The sequence below is a fragment of the Callospermophilus lateralis genome, chromosome 5 (genome assembly GCF_048772815.1).
Source record: "Callospermophilus lateralis isolate mCalLat2 chromosome 5, mCalLat2.hap1, whole genome shotgun sequence".
Lineage (NCBI taxonomy): Eukaryota > Metazoa > Chordata > Mammalia > Rodentia > Sciuridae > Callospermophilus > Callospermophilus lateralis.
This window is the reverse complement of record NC_135309.1, coordinates 117,552,594-117,575,504: the sequence shown is the minus strand read 5'-3', so window position 1 is coordinate 117,575,504 and position 22,911 is coordinate 117,552,594. Positions and strand designations below refer to the sequence as shown.

Here is a 22,911-nt window from a genome sequence, read left to right as displayed (position 1 = left end):
AGAGACAGGGTCTCACTGAGTTGCTTAGGGCCTCACCATTCTCCTGCCTCAGTCTCCCAAGCTTCTGGGATCATAGATGTGCGCCATTATAGGCGAGCATCACCATGCCTGGCGAGCATTGTAATTTTCTGTAAGCTGTATTATTATTTGCATTATTTCCTAAGTGAGTAGGTGTTAGTTAATTTGCTTTTCTTTCTGCCGTTATTAGAGTATAGAGATTATTATGGTTAAGAGATTGATTTGTAGTCCTTTTTATTTTCTTCAGAAGTGTTTATAGTATGCTACACCAATGACCTTCCCTAAGATATCAGTAAGCATACTGGAATTTTACATTAGACTCCTTTTTCATCTTTCATCTTTGTTTTCTTAGATTATTAAAAATAATTAACAAAAAGCCAAGGCATGTATATTTTTTTACCGCCATTAGGAAGTTGAATAGTATTTTTTGATTCTTTCTATTTGTAAACAGCTTTTAATAGTGCATATAATGAGAGCCATCCTCAAAAACTCTTGATTTATTCCTTACAAATTGATTTCAGATATGATAGGTAAATTTTTGGTGGGAGGGAGGGACCTTAGAGTGTCTCATCATAAGTTGTATTTATACTTCTCATAGGGATTAGGAGCAGACAGCAAGAACCTGTACCCTTTCCTGCTCCCAGTTATCCAACTGAGTACAGATGTTTCCCAGCCTCCACATGTCTATCTTCTGGAAGATGGTTTAGAATTATGGTAAGAGGAAAAACTTGATACAATTATTTTTTCCCTGGCCTTCCCTACTCTCATGCCAATAAAGTAAAGGTCATGTGTAAAAACACTGTAGCATTTAAAAAAATAAGAACAAGAAATTGATTTCCTCAAATGGATAACATAACAGCTCCTTTTTGGGGGCAGATGCTATTCAGTATAGGCTTACAACAGATGAATTATCTACATTTCTTCGTTTGGAATTTGGCATGTAAAATGAGAATCGTGGTAACTTTCACAAATTAAAATTGTCTTAAAATTCCAATCTATGAAATGTGATGGGGGGATATTGAGTTATTTCTCAACCTCTATCTTACCTTACTAAGTAAGTGCCGAAATATTATACCTCAGCCCAAAATACTTATAGTACATGTGTGGTATTAAAAGAATGAAGAAAAAACACAAATCCCTATTTCCGTGGCAGTTTAGTGCTATAAACATTTATTAGTTATGTACTGTGTATGTAAGCAGCTATTCTAGAAAATCCTTTTGCTTTATTAAACTCAGCTTAGTGATGGAAAAAGTTTCAGAGACAGTCTTTTAATGAATGATATGTGAAAGATTTAGAAATTCCAGTGTGTAAATTGACTACTGGAGTTAGTAGTCCTACTCCTACTCCCTTTCCTCCTGTCTTTTTTAGTTTTGCTTAGTTGTCTAAGAATTAACAGTTTTTATTCTTAGAAATTGTTATAGGTACAAATTATAAATTACTGATCTTATATTAGAATAGTGAATGAATGATTTAAAAACTTAACTAGATAAATGCTTACTAATTTGTGATTTGGGTTCCTGATATTCTGTCCCAGTTTATGTTATTTGAACTGAAATGACAGGTAGATAGTTTGATTGTTAATTAGCATGTTGTTGAAATCTTTTATATTCATATTTTTATGTTTGTATAGGGTGGACCACTCTAGACCAGAGGTTGGTAAACATTTTTGGTAAAGGGCCAGATAGTAAATGGTTTAGGGTTTCCAGATCATATAGTCTCTGCTGGTCAAAGCCATCATAGACATTACATAAAAAAATGGACATGGCTGTGCTCCAACTAAAGATCATTCCCAGAAATAGAATATGGATTGGTTTTAGCCCATGACCTGTAGGTTGCCAACCCTTGTTCTAGATTATAAATTAAAACATTAATTCTGGCACAAAATTGCTTTTCATTACATATAGATACTATATGATGTTGAACGTTAGAAAATGTTAAAATTATGAAGAGCTAGATTCAGACTTGTCAGTATTAGACTTAGTGTGTTTATTAAAAGCATATAAGTTTTCAAAGAATTATGTAAACAAAGTATAATAACAATGCATTGCTCTGCTAATGGTAATTTCATTTTTCCTAGCCTTATGCAATTCATCATGCATAATGAATCAATATAAATTTTTTAAAAGACTTATTAAATTTATTACTAGTTAAGGTTCTCTAGATTAAAGAATCAGTGTACAAATTTAAATTTCTTTATATATTTCTCTAGAGCTCATATTTGGAACCAGACAGATATAGGTGCCAGTCTGTTTTAATACTGCATTCAGTTTGTAATGCTTTATTCAGTTTATCATTTGAATAAATCATCTGTGAATTTAGGAAAACTAATTGGTACTTTACATGGTTGTTGTGAGAATGAGATGTTTGCTAAAGTGGCTAGCTCTTTGTATATGGCATTTAAAGCCATATAAGATTGCATGGGAAGAGAAGTTTAGATAGAGAATATTCTGCTCAGGGCAGGATCCTGATGAACTTACAAGATTTTATGGATAGAAGAGGAGTCATCTACTAAGACAGAGAAAGGCTATCTATTGATATAGTAGGAAACCAAAGCTAAGAGAGAATATCTATAATGAGTGAGTGGGCAGCTATGGCAAATGTTTCTGATTGTCCTAATAAGGTAATAAAGAGAAGTGAATTTGTCCTCCTGGAGATGCCAAAAGGGTTTTCAGTGGAGTGATTGGAACAGGAATTAGAATGAGTAGGTTGAACAAGGAATTTGAAGTAAGTACTGAACACTGACAACTTGTTTGAGAATTTTTATTATAAAGAAGAGTCTAGAATGTAAGCCTGGAAATGGAATGGGTGGGGCTTGACTGAGAGAGTGGGGTAATTGAAGGAGAAGGAAAGGGACAGAAGTCAGAATTCAATGGAGGAGTTGAATTTTGATAGCAGTTGCGATACTTCATGTTGACTGGAGGCAGGAAGGTAGATTTCCAAATTTTGTAGTTAGGTAATATAGGAATTTGTTCCATATAACAGACTTGTTTTTCAATCAAATATGAAACATGTTCATCAGCTGGCAATTTGGGGCTGATGTAGGAGTATACACAGATATGAGAGATATGTCGGGGAGGAAAGTTATAAAGTAGTTAAAAAATGAGAATTGGAATTTATTATGGATAACCAATACCAGCTGATATTTATGGTCATGAATGTAATGTGAAACTCCAAGACCAATTACATGATTTTTTTCATTGCTTCTTATTTTCCCCTAGAACCATTTCTCTAGAGATTTGTCAGAGAACCAGCTTTTTGCTTGTTTATTTCCTCTTTCATTCTGCTCTTATGTTTATTATCTCCTCTTCCTACTTGCTGTAGTTTTTTCCTGTGTCATATAACTTATATCTTAAGAATCAACTCATGAGTTTTTAGTCTTATTTTTTCATTTTTTAACAATATAAATTTGTAGCAATACTATAAATTATTTTAAGCAGAATTTTAAAAAGTATTTTACTTGAAAAGGTGTGTGTGTGTGTTTGTGTATGTGTGTGTGTGTGCGCGTATGTGTGGCAATGAATGCTATATAAGCAATATCAGCTATATACCATTAAATGCAGTATGATTTTCATCATTTAAAAACAAAAAGAACAAAACAATTTGATTGTTTTTTGCCATGTATTTAAGAGATTATATTTTTCTCTTAAAAGATAAAAATTCTTACAAAAGCCTTGGCTTCTTGAGAAAAATTTTATTTACTTGGATCTTGAATCTAATGTATGAAATATGATATGTCAAGAGCTTTATAATGTTTTGAACAACCAATAAAAAAAAATCTGCCCTTAAAAAAAAAGTTTTTTTGTTAGTATTTTGTCTAATTTTCTTTTTTCTTGTATTTATAAATGAGCTGGTTCTATGATTTATACATTTTGGCATTGTTTTGTTTTATATTAGGGTTATTTTACTAGTCTAACAATTTTGAAAATTATTTTCTTTACACTGTAATGCTTTTTGTAATGTGCTGTTTATTCTTTGGACATTTTAAGAATTTATTAATAAATTTGAAATGGACCCAGGGTGGAGACCAGGGATTCATTTACAGCTTTTTCCCCCCTTCATACTAGGGATTGAACTCAGGGCCACTCGACCACTGAGCTACATCTCCAGCTCTATTTTGTATTTTATTTAAAGACAGGTCTCACTTAGTTGCTTAGTGCCTCACTTTTGCTGAGGCAGGCTTTAAACTCAAGATCCTCCTGCCTCAGCCTTCTGAGCTGCTGGGATTACAAGTGTGTGCCACAGTGCCCAGCTCATTTACAGCTTTGATATCATCCTCTGTTATAAGTTTATTTTATTTTATTTTATTTTTTTATTTGACTTTTAATTTTAGTTGGTTTTCTTTTTCAATTGATTTTTGATTTTTTTATGTATCTTAGTTTGGGCACTTAGTCCTTTAAAATACTAATAGAAAATTTTTTATATATTTGCTTTATATTTCCCATTCATTGTTTTATTCTTGTTTTATCTCTTTTTTTAAAGTACATTTATTGAAATTGATCAAATTATTTTGTATGCATGTATGAATATGTTGCATGAATCCCACTATTATATACAGTTATGATGCTCTAATACAAACATTTAAAAATGATGTATATTTATTAAAGTACATTTTTCAGAGCTCCTTATGATTGAACTCTTAGATTTATAAATTGTTTCTGTCCTTTGAAATATTTTTGCTTCATATTTTTTATTTCCTATATTTAATTGTGGATTTATGGGATTTCTTAATGTATAAGACAAAAGGTCCATTTTTTTCATTTTTCTTATTAAATAATAAAATATTTAAAGCTGTGAAATTAGTTCTGGAAGTAGGTATATATTTCCCATATATTTGGATAGTCTTTTTTTAAAAAAAATTTTGTTGCTATCATTTCCGATTGTTTAGTGACTTCTTTGACCAAACATTGTATATTTTTGCTGTTATTAAAGTATATGATTCAGATATGAATTTGTTACATTACCTCTATAACAGGTGACCTATATGGTGTTTTGTTTTGTGGTGCTGTATGTCCAACCCAGGGCCTTTTGCATGTTAGGCAAGTGCTCTACCATTGAGTTATATTTTCCATTGTACATTATGTGTGTGTGTGTGTGTGTGTGTGTGTGTGTGTTTAACTTAAATGAATGTTAAGGACTAAACATCCATTTTTGTAATATGTCATTGCAGTGATGAGAGTGCCACTAATACAGAGTTTTACATGCATTTATTTTTTTTAACTTATTATGTAGCTCATGTCATCATTTTGCTTTTTCTTCTTAATATTGATTTATTAAAAATACTCCACTTGTCTTAGTGTTCATGGCTCAAACTTTTTGTTCTATATGTTTTAAAAAGATGTTGCTTACTACAAAATTTTGTTATTTTTAGTAACTTTATGCATTGTTAAAAACATTGAATTTAAAATTTGAAATATTTTCATGAAAAATATATGTATATGCAGTGATATTAGTCAAAATAGTCATTGTCTTTTTTAATGGTAAAGAGTAGTGCTTTGAATTTTTTTTTTTTTTTGGTCTCATTTCTTCTCCTGTCTCATCTTTATTAGTTGATTCTGAAGTCAAACACCTTGTCATTTTAAGTAGTTTAAATTCAGATTTTTTCCCCCCGCTTTTGAATAGCATGGTTTCTTCCATGAAAGCTAGCATAGAAAATAGAGTAACAACTTGAAAGGGAAAGTACAAGCCTCAGCTAGTTTGGACCTGTTGACAAGGAAAGTCTGTTCATTGTGCTATTTTTTTGTTTTTTTTGTTTTTTTTTTTAGTAAATTAATTTCTGTTCGTTTTATATATTTTATATATACTAAGTTGCACTAACAAGTTAAGCAAGTATCTGTCTCAAATTTCTCAGCCCCATTTAGACCTTTTTCTTTTCTTGAAATTTTTTGTCTGACTTTAGGCATCCTCCTTAGGCAATTAGGCAAGCCTAATTTCCAGGAAAAAACTCTATAGGGATTTGAACTGAAATGGTGTTAAACTGCTTAATTGTTTAACAGTGAGAATTGACATGTTTGTGATGGTGAATTTTTGTATCTGTGAGACATAACATCATCCAGTTATTTCTTAACTATTGATTTTTGGCATATAGAGAGTCCGTTGATGTTCATATATTGATATTCTCTCTTATTCTTGTATCTTTTACTAACTTGCTTGACATATTAGAGGCCCTTCATATGTAAACTGAATAATTATGGAGGTAGATAAGGTATTACAGTGTTTAGAGGCTTATTTCTGCTTTTCAAGAGGACAGTTTCAACATGTCATCATCGATAAGTATATTTACTATGAGTATTTGGTACTTTCTTTTGGAATTTCCTTTCTATTTATAATCAGGTAAGAATTTTTATAGCAATTATTATATTTAATAGGTTGTTTTTTTTTTTTTTTTTTTTTTTTGCTGCTATTATAATAATCATGGTTTTCTCCTTTAAGTTCTCTGGGGCTTAGGGGAGATAGATAAACCAGTCACACACTTCTGTGATAAACCATAATTTATAATTTTTTATACATTGATTATTGTAGATTGCTAAGGGTGTTAGATTGGCTTGTAATTGCACTTTGTTGTTTTAAGTTCATATTTAGAAAGTATTTAGCCTGTCATTTTACTAATATTAGTCCATTTTCTTGTTGAAGGGGCATATAAATTACATGTCGCACAAGAGCATTTCAAGAAAATCAGAAAAACAAGATAATTTTCCCCCTTTTCACCATACTAATCATGCTTTTGCTTTAAAATTATAATTTCATTATTATCCATACTTTAGTAAATACTTTCCTTACTATTATTGTTATAGATGAAGAAATAATACTACATAATCTATGCATAGGTAGGTATTTATTTTGAGGTATTTGCCAAATTTTGTAGATAGTTTTTATAACTGTATGTTTTATCTACTTTTTTGTCCTTTAGAGGAAACTTTTTATAGTCATATTATTGTATTAGTAGCATTAATGGGCATGAAAATGATTTAATCATCTGTGGTTTTCTTCCTAGGTTAGTAACATTGGAGAACAGCCCATGTATTACACCAGAGTTGCTTCGTGTATTTCAGAATATGTCACCACTTCTTGGTAAGTGTTAAAGCATAAACTAATTAATATTTTTTAATTCAGCCATAATTTGGGGATATTGTGGCTAATTTTAAATCATACCTTCCATTATTCTTAAAAAGAGTCCCTGATGTTAAGAAATAAGTTAAATTGTGTTTTTAAGTTTCTACGTTATTCTATGTAACTTTTAAGAATAATATGCATGGTGGTATGTACCTATCATCTCATCTAGTTTGGAGACTGAGGCAAGAAGATCACAAATTCAAAACCAGCCAGGGCAGCGTAGCAAGATCCTCTGTCAAGAACAAGAACAACAACAACACACACAAAAAAAGGCTGGGGATGTAGGTTAGTGTGGGTGTTTTCCTAGCAAGTGTTATACCCTGGATTTGATCCCCAGGACCAAAAACACAGGGGAAAAAAATTTAAAAAATATAAAATTAAAATAGTATGTGGTAAAACTACTTTTGTTATACTAAGATTGTATCCAGCTTCTTTTTTTAAAAAACAGATAAAACATTTTTTATACACCTTTATTTTATTTATTCATTTTTATGTGGTACCAAGGATTGAACCCAGTGTCTTGCACATACTAGGCAAGCGTTCTACCACTGAGCCACAACCCCAGTCCCCTCTTTTTTTTTTTTTTTTTTTAAGTGTTGTTGGACTTTTATTTATTTATTTATTTATATGTGGTGCTAAGAATTAAACCCAGTGACTCACATGCCAGGCAAGTGTGCCACCACTGGAGCCACAGCCACAGCCCAGTATAGCCATTTTGACAGTATCAATTCTGCCTATCAAAGAACATGGAAGGTCTTTCCATCTTCTGAGGTCTTTTTCCATTTCTTTCTTTAGTGTTCTATAGTTTTCATTATAGAGGCCTTTCACCTCTTTTGTTAGATTGATTCCCAAGTATTTTTTTATTCTTTTTGAAACTGTTGTTGAATGGGATAGTTTTCCTAAATTCTTTTTCAGCAGAATCATCTTTCGAGTATAGAAATGCAGTTGATTTATGGGTATTAATTTTGAATCCTGCTACTATGCTGAACTCATTTATGAGTTCTACAAATCTTTTGTTAAGAGTTTTTGGGGTCTTAATATAGGATCATATCGTCGGCAAACTAATTATTTGAGCTCTTCTTTTCCTATTTGTATCCCTTTAATTTCTTTCTCTTACCAGATTGCTTTTGCTTGGTTTTCAAGGACTGTGTTGAATGGCAGTAGTGAAAGTAAACATCCTTGTCTTGTTCCTATTTTTAGAGGAAATGCCTTCAGTTTTTCTTTTCTTTATTTTTTTTTTAGAGCGAGAGAATTTTAATATTTATTTTTTATTTTTCGGCGAACACAACATCTTTGTTTGTATGTGGTGCTGAGGATCGAATCCGGGCCGCATGCACTTGAGCCATATCCCCAGCCCCTCAGTTTTTCTTTTTTCAGAATAATGTTGACCTTGGGTTTATTGTATATAGTCTTTACAATGTTGAGGTAAGTTTCTTCTATCCCTAGTTTTTCTAGTGATTTAAACATGAATAGGTTTTATACTTTGTCAAATGTTTTTTCTGTATCTATTGTGATAATCATGGGATTCTTATTTTTAAGTCTATTTATATGGTGAATTGCATTTATTGGTTTCCGTATCTTGAACCAACTTTGCATCTCTGGGATAAAATTCAACTTGATCATGTTGCACTGTCTTTTTAATGTGTTTTTGTATGCAGTTTGCCAATATTAACAATTTTTGCATATATGTTCATAAAGGATATTGGTCTGAAGTTTTCTTTCTTTGATATGTCTTTTGTCTATTTTTGGCATTAATGATTCTGACTTCGTAGAATGAGTTTGGCAGAATTTCTTCCTTTTATATTTTGTGGAATAATTTGAGAAGAATTGGTATTAGTTCTTCTTGAAAGGTCTGTTAGAACTTGATGACTTGGACTTTTGTTTGTTGGAAGGCTTTTGATTACAGGTTCAATTTCGTTACTTAAGATTCATCTGTTTAAGTTTACTATATCCTCCTGGTTCAGTTTGGGCAGGTCATATGTTTCTAGGAATGTGTCCATATTGTGGAGCTATTCTAAATAGGTCATTGGAATATGAATTTTCAAAATAGTTTCTGATGATCCTCTGGATTTCAGTAGTATAGGTGGTGATATGTCCTTTCTCATCTCAGTCTTCGAAAATTTCAGTTTTTATTCCCCTTTTTTGGTTAGTTTGTTAAGGGTTTAACAATGTTTATCCTTTCAAAAAAACAACTCTTTGTTTATCTTTTGTAATTTTTTTAAATCTCAATTTCACTGATTTTGGCTCTGATTTTAATTATTTCCTGTCTTCTACTAATTTTGTCGTTGGTACACCCCCACCCCAGGGCTTTGAGATGTAATGTTATGTTATTTATTTGGTATCTTTCTGTTCTTTTAATGTTTGAGCTCAGTGCTATGAACTTTCCTCCTAGAAAGGCCTTCATATTGTCTCAGAGATTTAGATATATTGTATCACTATTCTCATTTACCTCTAAGTATTTTTTTTTATTTTTCCCTTGATTTTATTTAGAAACAGAGTCTCACTGAGTTGCTTAACACTTCACTTTTGCTGAGGCTGGTTTTGAACTCTTGATCCTGCTGCCTCAGCCTCCAGAGATTGGAGGGATTGTAGGCATGTGCCACTACACCCCGCTCCTTAGTTATTTTTGTTTGGGTGATATATGCAGTGATGAGAGAGGCATTTTAAACTCATCCAGTATTACTGTATTGTGATCTATTTGATTCTTAATATTGAATAGTGTTTGTTTGATATACATAGATGCTCCAGTGTTTGGGGCATAAATATTTATGACCATTGTATCTTGTTGATGTGTGATTCCCTTAAGCAATAGGAAATGACCTTTTTGTCTCTTCTAATTAATTTGGCTTGAAGTCCACTTTATCTGATATGAGAATAATAACTCCTGCTTATTTTCGAGATCTATGTGATGTGAATGCTATGTTTTTTCCATCCTTTTACCTTCAATCTGTGGATGTCTTTGCCTGTGAGGTGAATCTCTTGCAGATAGCATATTTTTGGGTCTTGTTTTTCAAACAAATCTGCCACCTGTGTCTTTTGATTGAAGAGTTTAGATCATTTACATTCGGTATTATTGAGAGATTTTTTTTTTTTAGTTCCTGCCATTTTGATTTATTTCTAATGTTTAAATTGGGTTTGCTTCTCCTTTGATTTACTGTTGTTCTAGTGCAATTTGTCTCTATGCTTGTTTCCATTTTTATTTTTCACTTCTTAAAATATTTAGTATGTTTTGTAGTACAGGCTTTCTAGTTATGAAGTTTTTATTTTTAGCTTTTGTTTATTGTAAAAAATGTTTATTTCATCTTTAGTTCTAACACTTAATTTTGCTAGGTATAGTAATCTTGGTTGACAAGTATTTTCTTTCAGAGCTTGAGATAGATAAATAGATATAATTTTTTTAAGCATCTCGGTTGAGAAATCTGTTGAAATTCAAATTGGCTTACCTTTAGATGTCACCATACATTTTTCTCTTGCAGCTTTTAAAATTCTATCCTTTTTACATTAAGAAATTTTTATAATAATGTGTCTTGGAATGGATCTGTTGTGATTTTGTGTATTTGGTATCCTATATGTCTCCTGTATTTGACTTTCCATTTTATTCCTAAGGTTTGGAAAATTTTGTGATACTATTTCATTGAAAAGATTGTTCATTCTTTTAGTTTGTGTTTCAGAGCTTTCATCTATCCCCATGAATCTTAAATTTGGTCTTTTAATGTCATCCCACATTTCTTGAATATTCTGTTCATTGTCTCATAACATCTTTTTTCTTTGGTTGACTTCATTTTCAAGATTATATACTTTGTTTTCAGTCTGTCTTCAAAGTAGTCTAATCTATTGGTTATGCTTTCCATTGAAATTTGGATTTGGTTTATTGATTTCTTTATTTTGAGGATTTCTGCTTGGTTCTTTTTTTGGAATATCTTTTTTTTGAAGTGATCTTTCACTTCCTATATTTTCTTTGTGATTTTACTCCTTACATTGTCTTTTAGCTCATGGAACAGCTTATCTATAAGCTTTTTTTTTTTTTTTTAATTATTTTTTAGTTCTAGTTGGACACAATACCATTATTTTAATGTGGTGCTGAGCGTTGAATCCAGGGCCTCCCATGTGCTAGGCAAGCACTCTACCGCTGAGCCACAAGCCCAGCCCCAACTGTAAGCTTTTTAAATTCCTTCTTTGACATTTCCTCCATAGTCAAAAAGTCAGTTGTTGAAGCATTATGGGTTGTTTGGGATGGTTTGTTCCCTTGCTTTTTTAATAAGAGATGGCCCTGAGCCCTATTTACTATGATCATTTTTCAGCCAAGCCTCATTCTGTTCAACTTTATACGAACAAAAATTTGTTGCAGTTGTTCTCAAGTTTCTCAAATTCAGGTATAAACCTAAATTGAAGTTCTGGAACAGACCAAAAATTAGTTGTTGGGCTGAGGCTGTAGCTCATTGGTAGAGCAGCTGCCTTGCACACATGAGGCACTGTGTTCAATCTTCAGCACCACATAAAAATAAATAAAATAAAGATATTTGTCCATCGACAATTAAAAAAATACTTAAAGAATTAATTGTTAAATTTGGTAAACTTGCCTTAAGTGGGGACTAAAAGGAGGGAGGAAGAAAGATTGGGCAAATTAGAGAGGAAAAAAGAGGGTGGTGAAAGAGAGAAAGGGAAAGTAATAAGAAGGTAATTTTCACCAAGGTAAATTTTAGCTATTTCTTTTCAAATGCAAAGTAATAATTTTATTAAAATTGAATGTGACCAAATGATGGTGCATTGCAATTTTATATCTTCCTACATACAATAAGTATACCATAGAATATAGATTATTTATAATTATACAGATCAAAACATGACTCCACACTATTATCTATATCTGAAACTTGCCATACATTTTTACAGCTATATTCACTTCATGTACATTTGGATCAATTAAAAAAAAATTTTTTTTCATCCTGGAAATTCCGTGTTTAAGAACATTTTTTATATGTAGATTTTTTATGGGGAACAAATTTGAAAAACAAAGCCCAAGAATTGAATACCTGAACAAAGTGTAATACTTTGGGATTATAGTAAGGAACTTTTTTCATAAGTAAAATAGAATATTCAGTGACAGTGCAGTATACTGAGTAAATGCTCATTGAGTTCATTTAAGCATATGTCAAAATATAATGATAAAATGATTCAGTCACATGTTATTTGCCATTTTATCACTTAAAATTTAGATTGAAATGAAAGGTTGGGTCAAATTATTTTCTGATTGTTTTTATCACTTAAACTGATTTGAACAATGAATTAATTTGTTCTTTATTTTGAAAATTATTGTTTTGGCAGAACTAAGTTCAGAAAATCTCAGAACCTGTTTTAAGATCATCAATGGCTATATCTTTTTATCATCAACAGAATTTTTACAGGTATGTTGGAGTAGTGTTTGTAAGAAATTAAGTAGTTATTATGTTTATTATTGTTATTATTGTTTATTATTGTCATTTCAAAATTTAAGATTATTTTGTTAATTTAATGGGGAAAAATTCACTGTGAGCATTCCCCACTGCAAGGAAGATGTGGTACGTGCCGTTCCATTGTTATATAATGCAGGAACTGTGCTATTTAAATAAATATATTCTCATTTCTATAAAAATCAGTGTATCAATAAACTATTTTTGTGAGGCATAATCTTTTTTTCCTTAATCCTAAGACTTTTAGTTGAAAAACTTCATATGCTTAGACCTTTAGCATATACTTCTCAAATAGGTAATACTGAGTCTCAAAGTGAATTTATGCCTTTTTGATATTACAAATATATTCTTATATTGTCTTTGGATTGAATTTCAGACATATGCAGTGGGTCTTTGTCAGTCCTTTTGTGAGCTGTTAAAGGAAATTACTACAGAAGGTCAAGTTCAAGTACTCAAGGTATTGTCATCTTTTGTCACCATCAGATGATTTTAAAAATTACCTGTTAAGTTTAATATCTCTGAATGTTTTGTGAAGTTGGACCTTCATTTGGTTGTGGTTGTTGGCAGGAAGAGTTGACGTAATCTGAATGTGGTATTTTGTTTTAGCAATATTCATTTGGTTTAATCTCAAATTTGTACAGAAAGATCACTGGAAATCTTGTTAAAATGTAATTCTAGATCTTCAACAATCTCAGCTAATTGGGATGTTGCCTGTTCTGAGAATTCATTTTGTGTAGCAAGGTTTTAAATCCAACTTTGTCTGAAGACTATCTTCAGTTTGTTAGCTTACTTTTGGGTCAGATTTTTCACTGTATAATTTGGTAGTTTTAATTTCATTTAGGTGTTGAAGTTGGAGTATTAAGTTTGTTGAGGTTGTGTATAATTAATAACCAAAAGCCTCAAAGTTATATATTATCTTTATGTAGTATATCTATGTTAAAGATATAGTGTTAAATATATATTATTTATTTACATGTAAACAAATACGTGCATAAATCTGTATTAAAACTTACCTTTACATGTGCATATTATACATACATATTTTATGTATAGACTTTGAGAGAAGGTGTAGCTGTTGAATTTCTAATTTTTTAGTTTGTTCTAAGTCAGATATGAGTTGACTTCTGGCCTTTTGGATGGTTCATGCCTGTTATATTAGCGACCTGGAAGTCTGATGACGCAGGAGGATCACAAGTTTGAGGTCATCCTCAGTCATTTATTCTGTAGGTTAAGAATCAGCAAATTTTTCTATTAAGAACCAGATAGTAAAGATTTTAGGTTTTATGGGTCATACAGTCTTTGTCTGAACTAATTCAAGCTTGCTATGGTAGTATGCATGTAATCATAGATGATATGTAAATGAATGACTATGGCTGTGTCTCAGGAATAACCTTGTTTACAAAATCCTGCAGTGGAGTTTGGTCCATGGGCCTAAATTTGCCAACTTCTGGTATTTGGTTGTTAATACTCTTTTCTGCTAGGCCTAGGTGATAAGAAAATGTCAATTCCTACTCTTAAGTAATTCAGTTTTGGGGGGAAGAAGAGACAGGTAAACAACTGCTCAGTATTCAGTGTTATATAAAATTAGTGAGTTTGAATCAGAAGCATCTCAAAATCACCTGATGGACTTCTTGAAAATTTAGGTAGAATACAGGACATAATAGTTTTTTTGTTGTTGTTGTTGTTGTTTTCAAAAAGTTTCTCACGTGATTTTTGTAAGTACTTTTTGGGGAATTATTGTTAACTGTTTATATCACTCTAAGAATATAGAAGTGGTCACTTAACTCAGCATTTTGCAGAGAACTGTTTTTTAGGAAGAAGGACTTAAAATGTGAGCTGAGTTTTTAAAAGTTGTGTAGGGTTACTACTGCCAGAATAAAACATAATTATTTGCTAATTCAGGCAACCCTAAGAAGTATGAATAAGACTAATAAAATGTGTAATACTACACAGAAGTGAATAAGGCTAACGACAGAGAAAATACTGTAGCATTGTCTGTTCAGGGTGGGGATAATGATGTTATTTAAAACATTTTTAGTGCTTGTTAACTGGAGTTATATTTCAGCTTAACTGAAGCATTAATTTAAAAATTTTTGAGAAAAGGAAGGTTCTTGAGGAGATCATTAAGGACTGTCTTTATCCTAGGGATGTATAGCAAAGTATATGACAACTTTGGTAGTTTAAAACATCAGAAATTTTACCCATAATGTTTATTAATTTTATCATTCAAAGTCAAGCTGTAGATAGGGCCCATACTATCTCTGTAAAGGCCCCAAGAAAATCAATTTCAAGTGTATCTCTTAGTTTCTGGTAATCCTTGGCAATTTTTTTTTTTTTTTTTTTTTTGCATTCTTTGGCTTTGTAGATGAATCACCCACTTCAGTCTCTGCCTCACATGACATCTCTCCACCCTTCTGTTTTTATATTTTCTTATAAGGACACTAGTAAGGATGAATTTAGAGCGAACTCTAATATCTTCATTTACTGGGATTATTCGTGCAAAGTCTCTTTTTCCAAATAAGGTCACTGTCCAGTCACATGTACCAGAGGTTAGGACTTCAACATACTCTTTGCGGAGGTAGGGGATGGACAGCACGGAGACAATTCAGCTCATAACAGGAACTTACTATTAAAAAAGTAAAATTACTTTTGTGTGTGGAAAGGTAGTGAGGGAAACTTGGTCTGAGTAGGTTTTGTAGATAAAGGAATCCAATGGAAGAGAAGATGGTTCACCAAACCACAGTGGCATACATCTGTCATCCCACAGCTCAGGAGACTGAGGCAGGAGGATTACAAATTTGAGGCCAGCCTGTCTCAAAATTTAAAACATTGAAAAGGAGGAGAGATGTAGCTCAGTAGTAAAGTGCCCTTATTAAAAAAAGAGAGAGAGAGAGAGACAGACAGACAGAAAGAATGGACAATGATTATAGATTATATAAAGGATTGAGGTTACTAATCTAGAGTGTATATGGAAGGTTTGTGTGGAAAAGAGGCAAGAGTTGTTGTTTTCTGAAAGAGTTGGCAAGAATGGACAATAATTGAAGTTGTATATCATGTTAGGTAAAGAACACAGGAAGAGTTGAAATAAGAACAGTTTTTGGTTAGTGCTGATTTTCAAGTCCATTTATCAAATATATTTTTCAGAACTTTGTCTTAATTTTACTGTTTTATATTTGAATTCAAATAGAAATTTAGAACCTAAATAAAGTATATGGTAGAACTCATTTTCTTAATTTTGGCTTATTTCTTTTGTTTCTTTTTTAGAGCAAGGAGTTTACTAAAGAATGAGAATATATGCCACCAAAAAAGCAGGTGGAAGGTGGACTGGGAAGGAGTTAATAATAGGAATCTGTGCATGTGGCTTATTGAGACCCTGGATACCTCAACCCTGGTCTGCCGCACTTACCTGTCAGTCTTTACCATATTAGTTTTAATCTTTTATAGCTCCAAAACTTACAAGAAACATTAGATATATTGTTTACTAAAATGTTTTTGTGAATTTTTATTGCATTTACGTCTTTACCAAATTGACATAGTAGCAATGTATAATGGTATTGAAGAACTTCATCTGTCTTCCACAATCTCAGCTTTAAGCTATCTTTTCCATTGGTGACAATTTCTTCTTAGAAGTGGGGTCAGTAACAAAGAACTGATACTTTGGACTTAATCCTGATTGAAGAAAAAGTGATTGGAAACATGGAAGTAATCAAAACAAGAGAAAATTGCTAGGTCATTTTTTTATTGTATGTAGATTGTGTGTGTATGTGTGTGTGTGTTTGTGTTTTCAGTCTTTTTCTTCCAGAAGATCTCTTCTAACCTATAAGCTTCTCCATTACCCAGTGGTCACTGAATATGTGTTCTGTTTTCTCAGAATACATACATAAAATTTGAAGGCAAGGTATCCAGAGTTTTTATGTTAAATATTGCACAGCAATAGAAATGCCATTTCAAGCCTGATGGTAATTCATTTGGAATTTTGTCCTTGCCCTGTGTCTTTGTTTGCACATCCAGCACTGCTGCTTATAAAACTCTTGAGAATACTCTGGGCTTCAGTTTCCTCATTTATTTTATAAGGAGTTATGCCAAACAATTTTTAATAATCTGTAACTATGCAATATTTGAAATTTATGTTTTAATTATAATTCATGTATTTTAAATGATTAAGAAAATAGATCATTTCTCACATTTGATTTGACAGCTGTTTTTGTTTTAAGGGTTTCTGCAACATTATTACTAGTAATTGTTGAAAGACAATTTGTGAGTTATTTGAAATAGTCATTGCAAAACTTTTCATTAAGTATTAGACAAGGCCCTAGGTTTGATACCCAGTACAACAAAAAAGAAAAGAAAAAGAAGGTAAGATTTTAGGATGTTCTAAGGAGAATATTTAGTTCCTTTTTGCTACTTTTTTTTTTTTGGTACTGGGGATTGAGCTCAGGGGCCCTTAACCACTGAGCCACATCCCCAGCCCTTTTTATATTTTTGTTTAGAGACAGGGTCTTGCTAAGTTGCTTAGGGCCTCTAAGTAGCTAAGACTGATCTTGAATTCAAGGATCTCCTGCCTTAGCCTCCTGAACCATGGGCATTACGGGCATGCACCACTGCACCTGACTTTATTATTTCTTTTTTAACTCACAACATAGGAGGGTAGCATGTCATGTAAGACTATGGACTGATGAGAGACTGGCAAGTTAAAACATTGGCTTGGATATTTCATAGCTGTGTGATATGGGCAAATTACTCTCTCAGTTTTCATCTATAAAACAGGGGTAAAAACTTTACCTACTTCTTAGGTAAAGTTAGGTAACATGTTGGTTATTTTTATGTAATTATGTAGCTATCTTATGTAATCTTCCTCTGGGGAAAATAAGCTCTACACATGTAGACAATTTTATTTGGATACTAGGTCTTAGGCTATTTATAAAACAAGGCAAACCAAGTAGTTCTATCTCATTTTTTTTTTTACTATCTCTTCTAAATAAATGCTTAAATAAAGATTGTAAGTTTATTTTAAAAACTAAGCAGGTGATTTATACAATGATAGTAGATTATTATCAAGAACTACAGCATGGTGTGGTAGCACATACCTGTAATCCCAGCGACTTAGGCAGTTGAGGCAGGAGGATTGCAAGTTCAAAGCCAACCTCAGCAATTTAGTGAGGCCCTAGGCAACCAACTTAGCAAGACCCTGTCTCAAAATAAAAAAAATATAAAAGGACTGGGGATATTGCTCAGTGCTTAAGTACCCCTGGGTTCAGTCTCTGGGACCATAAATAAATAAATAAATAGCTGCATATCTATCTCATTTGACTTTTAATTAAAATTAATCATGTTTCTTTCTTTTCAGAATAATACAGTATTTCAGTTTTTTTCCTTTTGGTGCCATGGATTAAACCTAGGGGTGCTTAACCACTGACCCACATCTTCAGCCATTTTTTTTTATTTTTTATTTTGAGACAAAGTCTTACTAATTTGCTGAGGCTGGCTTTGCACTTATGATCCTCCTTCCTCGGCCTCCCAGTTCCCTGGGATTATAGGCATGCACCACTGAGCCTAGCTCAAAATAATTTTATTACGGAAAATTCCAAACTTATATACTGTGCACTACCATTATAATTTTAATAGCAAATACTCATTTCTTTTCCCTTTTCCTTTGAAGTGTGGAGACAGTGATATTTTTATATCTCCCTCAATTGTATCTAACTTTTTTGGTTGTATGATTCAGCACAAATCAGGTACAATCCAAATACATAGTAAGATATTTGTAACATTTAATATAGGTTAGAGATTAAGGCAGTTTCTCTGTAAGTATGCCATTAGTAAGGTCATTAATAGGGTACTAATACTTGAATTAAAAATTAAGATCTGATGATGTAATGGACCATATTTTTATATACTTATTGATTGCTATACCTAAAATTCTTTATTTGATTTGAAATCTGAAACTGAATTTTGTTTTTTAATAAATGGCTACTAGGAATATACTAGTTGCCACAATTTTGTGTGTGTGTGTGTATGTGTTTGTGTTTATGTAAAGGAATATTTTAGGACAATGGCACTTTTATTTTATGCCAATTGAAGGGTAAAATAATGCTCAAATTTTTTGGCTTTCCCTGTTTTCAGAGTTCTCTTATAGCTATAATAATGGTCTTTAATATTAGCTCACTATTTTCAATATTTTTCAGATACTGTTTCTTAATATAGCATACCAAATAACATTCTTGATTTTTTTTTTAACTAAATCTCACTGTTAGACTAATTTCTGACAGTAGCTGCAGGAAACATCTTTGTTCTTTGAAACAGAAAATTACAATATTAAGAAAGTTGGATAGAGAGACCAGTATGCCTGCTTAGGAGCAAATGGTTTAAAGCAAAAATAGACCTTATTTTGTGACTTGAATAAGTTACCTAGAAGAGTACAATTATATTCTAAAAATACTCTAAATTGTTAACAGTTTTTAAATTTGAAATATGTGGAGATATCACTTTGAGTTTTGAAGTTCTGATTTCTCTCATGTCATATCTAGCATTATTAAGTCAAGTTACTTTTATTCTCTATGGCTTAAGATGACACAAATATTTTTACGGTGTCATTTATTCTCTACTAACTATAATAGCTAATATCATTATTTATTATATGCTGTGTATTTCTAAGAACATAACATGTAGAGTTCATTTAGTCCTTACATAAGCATATGATAATAGTACTGTTTTTCCCCATTTTTACAGATGAGAAATTAAATAATAAAGAGGTAATTGATTTTTTCAAGGTCACACAGCTAGTAAGTATTGGATCCTTGATATAAACATAGGCATTCTGACTTCAGGACCCATGCTTTTAACCACTTTGTAATTCAGTGTAAGCCTAAATCAATAGATTCTGAGGCAGAAAAAAATAAGCCTGCATTTTTCACAGGGTTTTAAGAAACAGTCTATTGCAGGTATATTCAGAAAAGGGAAATGCAAAAAAATCCTATTGGTAACAGCAAAATGCTAATAAAAAGTAATTAGTAGTAGGTGAGTAGATGGTTAGAAGCATATTTAACCATAAAGTGGAATACTGTGCCAATTTCAAAAGGGATGAAGATTTGTATATAAAACTTAAGAATGATTTTCAGACTATAAATAAGACAGAATAATATAGGACTGTTCCATATGAATTTCCCACAGACATCTCAGATTTAGTACATCAATAGCACCTCATTGTTATTATTTGCACCAGAACTGTACCCATTTAACCAAAAGTGAAAACTATGAGCAGTGCAAAACTTCTTCACCTTCGACCCACTATTCAATTGTTTTTCTCAGTACAATAAGTTCTACTTTAAATTTTCTCTTGATTCTTTTCCACACTTCTTACCCCAGGCTGATAATGACATTTTTCTGCATAAATTTTTCAAAACTATCTCATCTTCCTCACCTTGATTTAGACTTACACTGCAGACAACAGGGCTGAGAGTATGGATCCTGAAGTCAGAGTGCCCATGTGTATAGCATGACTTCAGTACTGACTAGTTGTGTGACTCTTTGGACTACAAATACTCCAGTTTAGTTTTGAAATACTTGTGGGTCCTTTACACGATAGTTACACCATTATATGTTAATAACATGCATAAAGATAGAGCATTGTTTGTATTTAATATTTGTATTTAATATATGTAAATGAGTTATTTAAAAATCGCACACACATATATGTGTGTGTGTTGTGTGTGTGTGTGTGTGTATATTTGAAATATTTGTTTTCCATTTGTTCCTTCTTATACTGCCTCATGTCTCCATCATCAGAGCAAAAAAGGAAAAATCTACAAGGATTCTTATTGGTTGGGACCACAACCACAGCTGTATTGTATGCCATAAATTCTCTTCAGACCCTTCCCTTTTCTCCTCTATTCTGTATAGAATTTTTTTTTTTTTTTTTAGAGAGAATTTTTTTTATATATATTTATTTTCTAGTTTTGGGCAGACACAACATCTTTGTTTGTATGTGGTGCTGAGGATTGAACCCGGGCCGCACGCATGCCAGGCAAGTGTGCTACCGCTTGAGCCACATCCCCAGCCCATCTGTATAGAAATTTAATCAAGAGTTTTCTATACCTTAGTTTAGAACAATTATATACTAAAAGATTTCTTTAAAAAGCTATAGTCTGCCTCCCCTAGCCAGACATTTCTCCTTGCTCAGAGGTGACCACTTGTATTGCTTTGAGCTGATGTGTATGTGACTTTGTGTCTTTAATTAATACCTTTGCATTGTTCCCTCATGACATTTATTGACTTTGCACTTTCTCTTTATTTTCGTCTTCAAAAAGTTGTGTTCTTGTTACGTCAGATTTTTTGTGTTTTTAAAATTTGTTCTTTTTTAAATAATACATGACAGTAGAATGTATTTTGACATATTTTACATACATGGAGCATGACTTATTTTAATTAGGTTCCCATTCTTAAGGTTTTACATGATGTGAAGTTACACAATATTCCACATCAGGTTGTGTATTTATATATAAGGATAGGAAAGTTATGTCCAATTCATTCTACTGTCTCCTATTCCCATCTTTTACATCAGTTTTTAATGTTTACTTTAAAATTCATATATGTGTGTGTGTGTGTGTGTGTGTGTGTGTGTGTGTTTATTTATTTATTTTCAGAGCTGAAATGTGTAGTTAGCTGTAATTACTTCTTTTTCTGTATAATGTTTTTGTAGTTTCTGAAATTAGTAATTATTTTTTTTGGTATAAGATTTTGTATATACTAAACTCTCTGACATGTCTTAGCTCAATGTTTAAACACATCAGGTGTTCTATTATTCAGTTTTCAAGAAGTTTCTTCCAGAGCCATACTGACTCTCTACTCCCAGCTCCCTTCTTTTCCAGGATTATAGTTTTTCTTATATGTAGTGTTCTGTAGTTTTACGACTATGTTCCTAATGTGGCTTATAAGTTTTTATTTCTGGTATTGATGGCATTTTACTCTAGAAGAAATCTGTTTTAGCCCTTTACAGAAAATACACTGTGTTTCTCTCCTGAAGCAGTAGTGGGTTGCCCAGATGTGAGAAGTTCATCTTTCTGGGGATCAAACCTGTAGGCAAGTGCTCTACAGCTGAACCATATCTCTTGCCCACACTCTTTATTTCTTAAATAGACTTTTAACCAGTCATCTTCTTTCTTTATTTTCAGTCCTTGTTTTCTTTCTTCCAATTTTTAGCTCCCCATTTCTCTTTTCTAAAAGTTTGTGGTTCTACTAATTCCTGTGTTTTCAAGGAGAGAGAAAAGATATATGAGGTGAATTTGATTGCTTCTCAGCTTTCTCCATTGCCATCTTAGGACTTGGCTCTCTCTGATCTGATAAGTCAATTTCCTCTTTAATTCTTCTCTCCTGCTTTCATCTTTCATCCCCTTCATGTTCTTAAACTTACGTCCCCATGCCTCGAACATCTTTTTACAATAAATACTACAATTTTTTACAAATTACTTCAATAGTTTTACTGAGGTTTCAGAAGGAAGGAAGGAGGGAACATTAAATGAGTATTAAACAATCAACATATAGCCTTAGTTTTCACTTAGTCTAGTGACATCTACCTCTGATACTCTGCCTACTAGTCTACATATTTTCCTAGTTTGTTTCTTTTCTTTCTAGACCTAATTTTTTAAAAAATAAAATTTATTGAGGTCAGATTTAATTCTTTTGAATCTTATCTCCTCTCTCAGGATTTGGCATCTTATTCCTGGATCACTTCTTAGATGATATAGTGCTTGGGCCACAGAAAGTTATATATTTTAACATTCTGGGTGGCATTCCCTTCACTTCTGACTCCAAATTAAAGAATATTGTCAACCATTTGTGCTACTTTCTTACCTTGGGAATGCTTAGAAATGCTGGTCATGTTTTTGACTGTACAGTATTTGGAGCACACTGTTATCACTTAATGAGCAGGGACACTGGAGGGGCTAAAACCTCTTTAGTGCATGGAATAGTTATGCAGGGTAGTAGTGATCTTGAAAAGCTCTGCTGGAAGTCACAAAAGAAACCTGGCTCTGCTCTGAGGGTAGTACTTCTCAGCCCTTGTCTGTTTTCATTCCCACCGCATAAGTTGGGCTGGAAGGATAGGGTAGAAGTCCTTCTTGGTCCTCATGCTGCTTCCTGACCCCATCTTCCTTACTCTGAAAAAAAATAAAAATAAAAATAAAAGCAACAAACAGAAAAAAAATTGTACCCCACTTTGAATTTGATACCTACCCATTTTCATTACAGAGGGAACATCTCACTATGAAAGTAATTTAATTTCATGTATTTATATGCAAAGGTCATACAACTAATAATATTTAAAAGAAAAAATTT

General features: G+C 32.2%; 1 protein-coding gene across 1 annotated transcript in view; it reads left to right on the top strand.

Moving 5' to 3' along the window:
* The window catches only part of Ipo11 (importin 11), a 205,125-nt gene that overhangs the window by 116,497 nt on the left and 65,717 nt on the right, over nucleotides 1–22,911 (top strand). Inside the window, exons 21-24 of the mRNA XM_076857235.2 lie at nucleotides 617–732; nucleotides 7,011–7,087; nucleotides 12,455–12,534; nucleotides 12,956–13,036. Of these exons, the coding sequence (XP_076713350.2) occupies nucleotides 617–732; nucleotides 7,011–7,087; nucleotides 12,455–12,534; nucleotides 12,956–13,036 (354 nt within the window). The remainder of the gene's footprint in view (nucleotides 1–616; nucleotides 733–7,010; nucleotides 7,088–12,454; nucleotides 12,535–12,955; nucleotides 13,037–22,911) is intronic.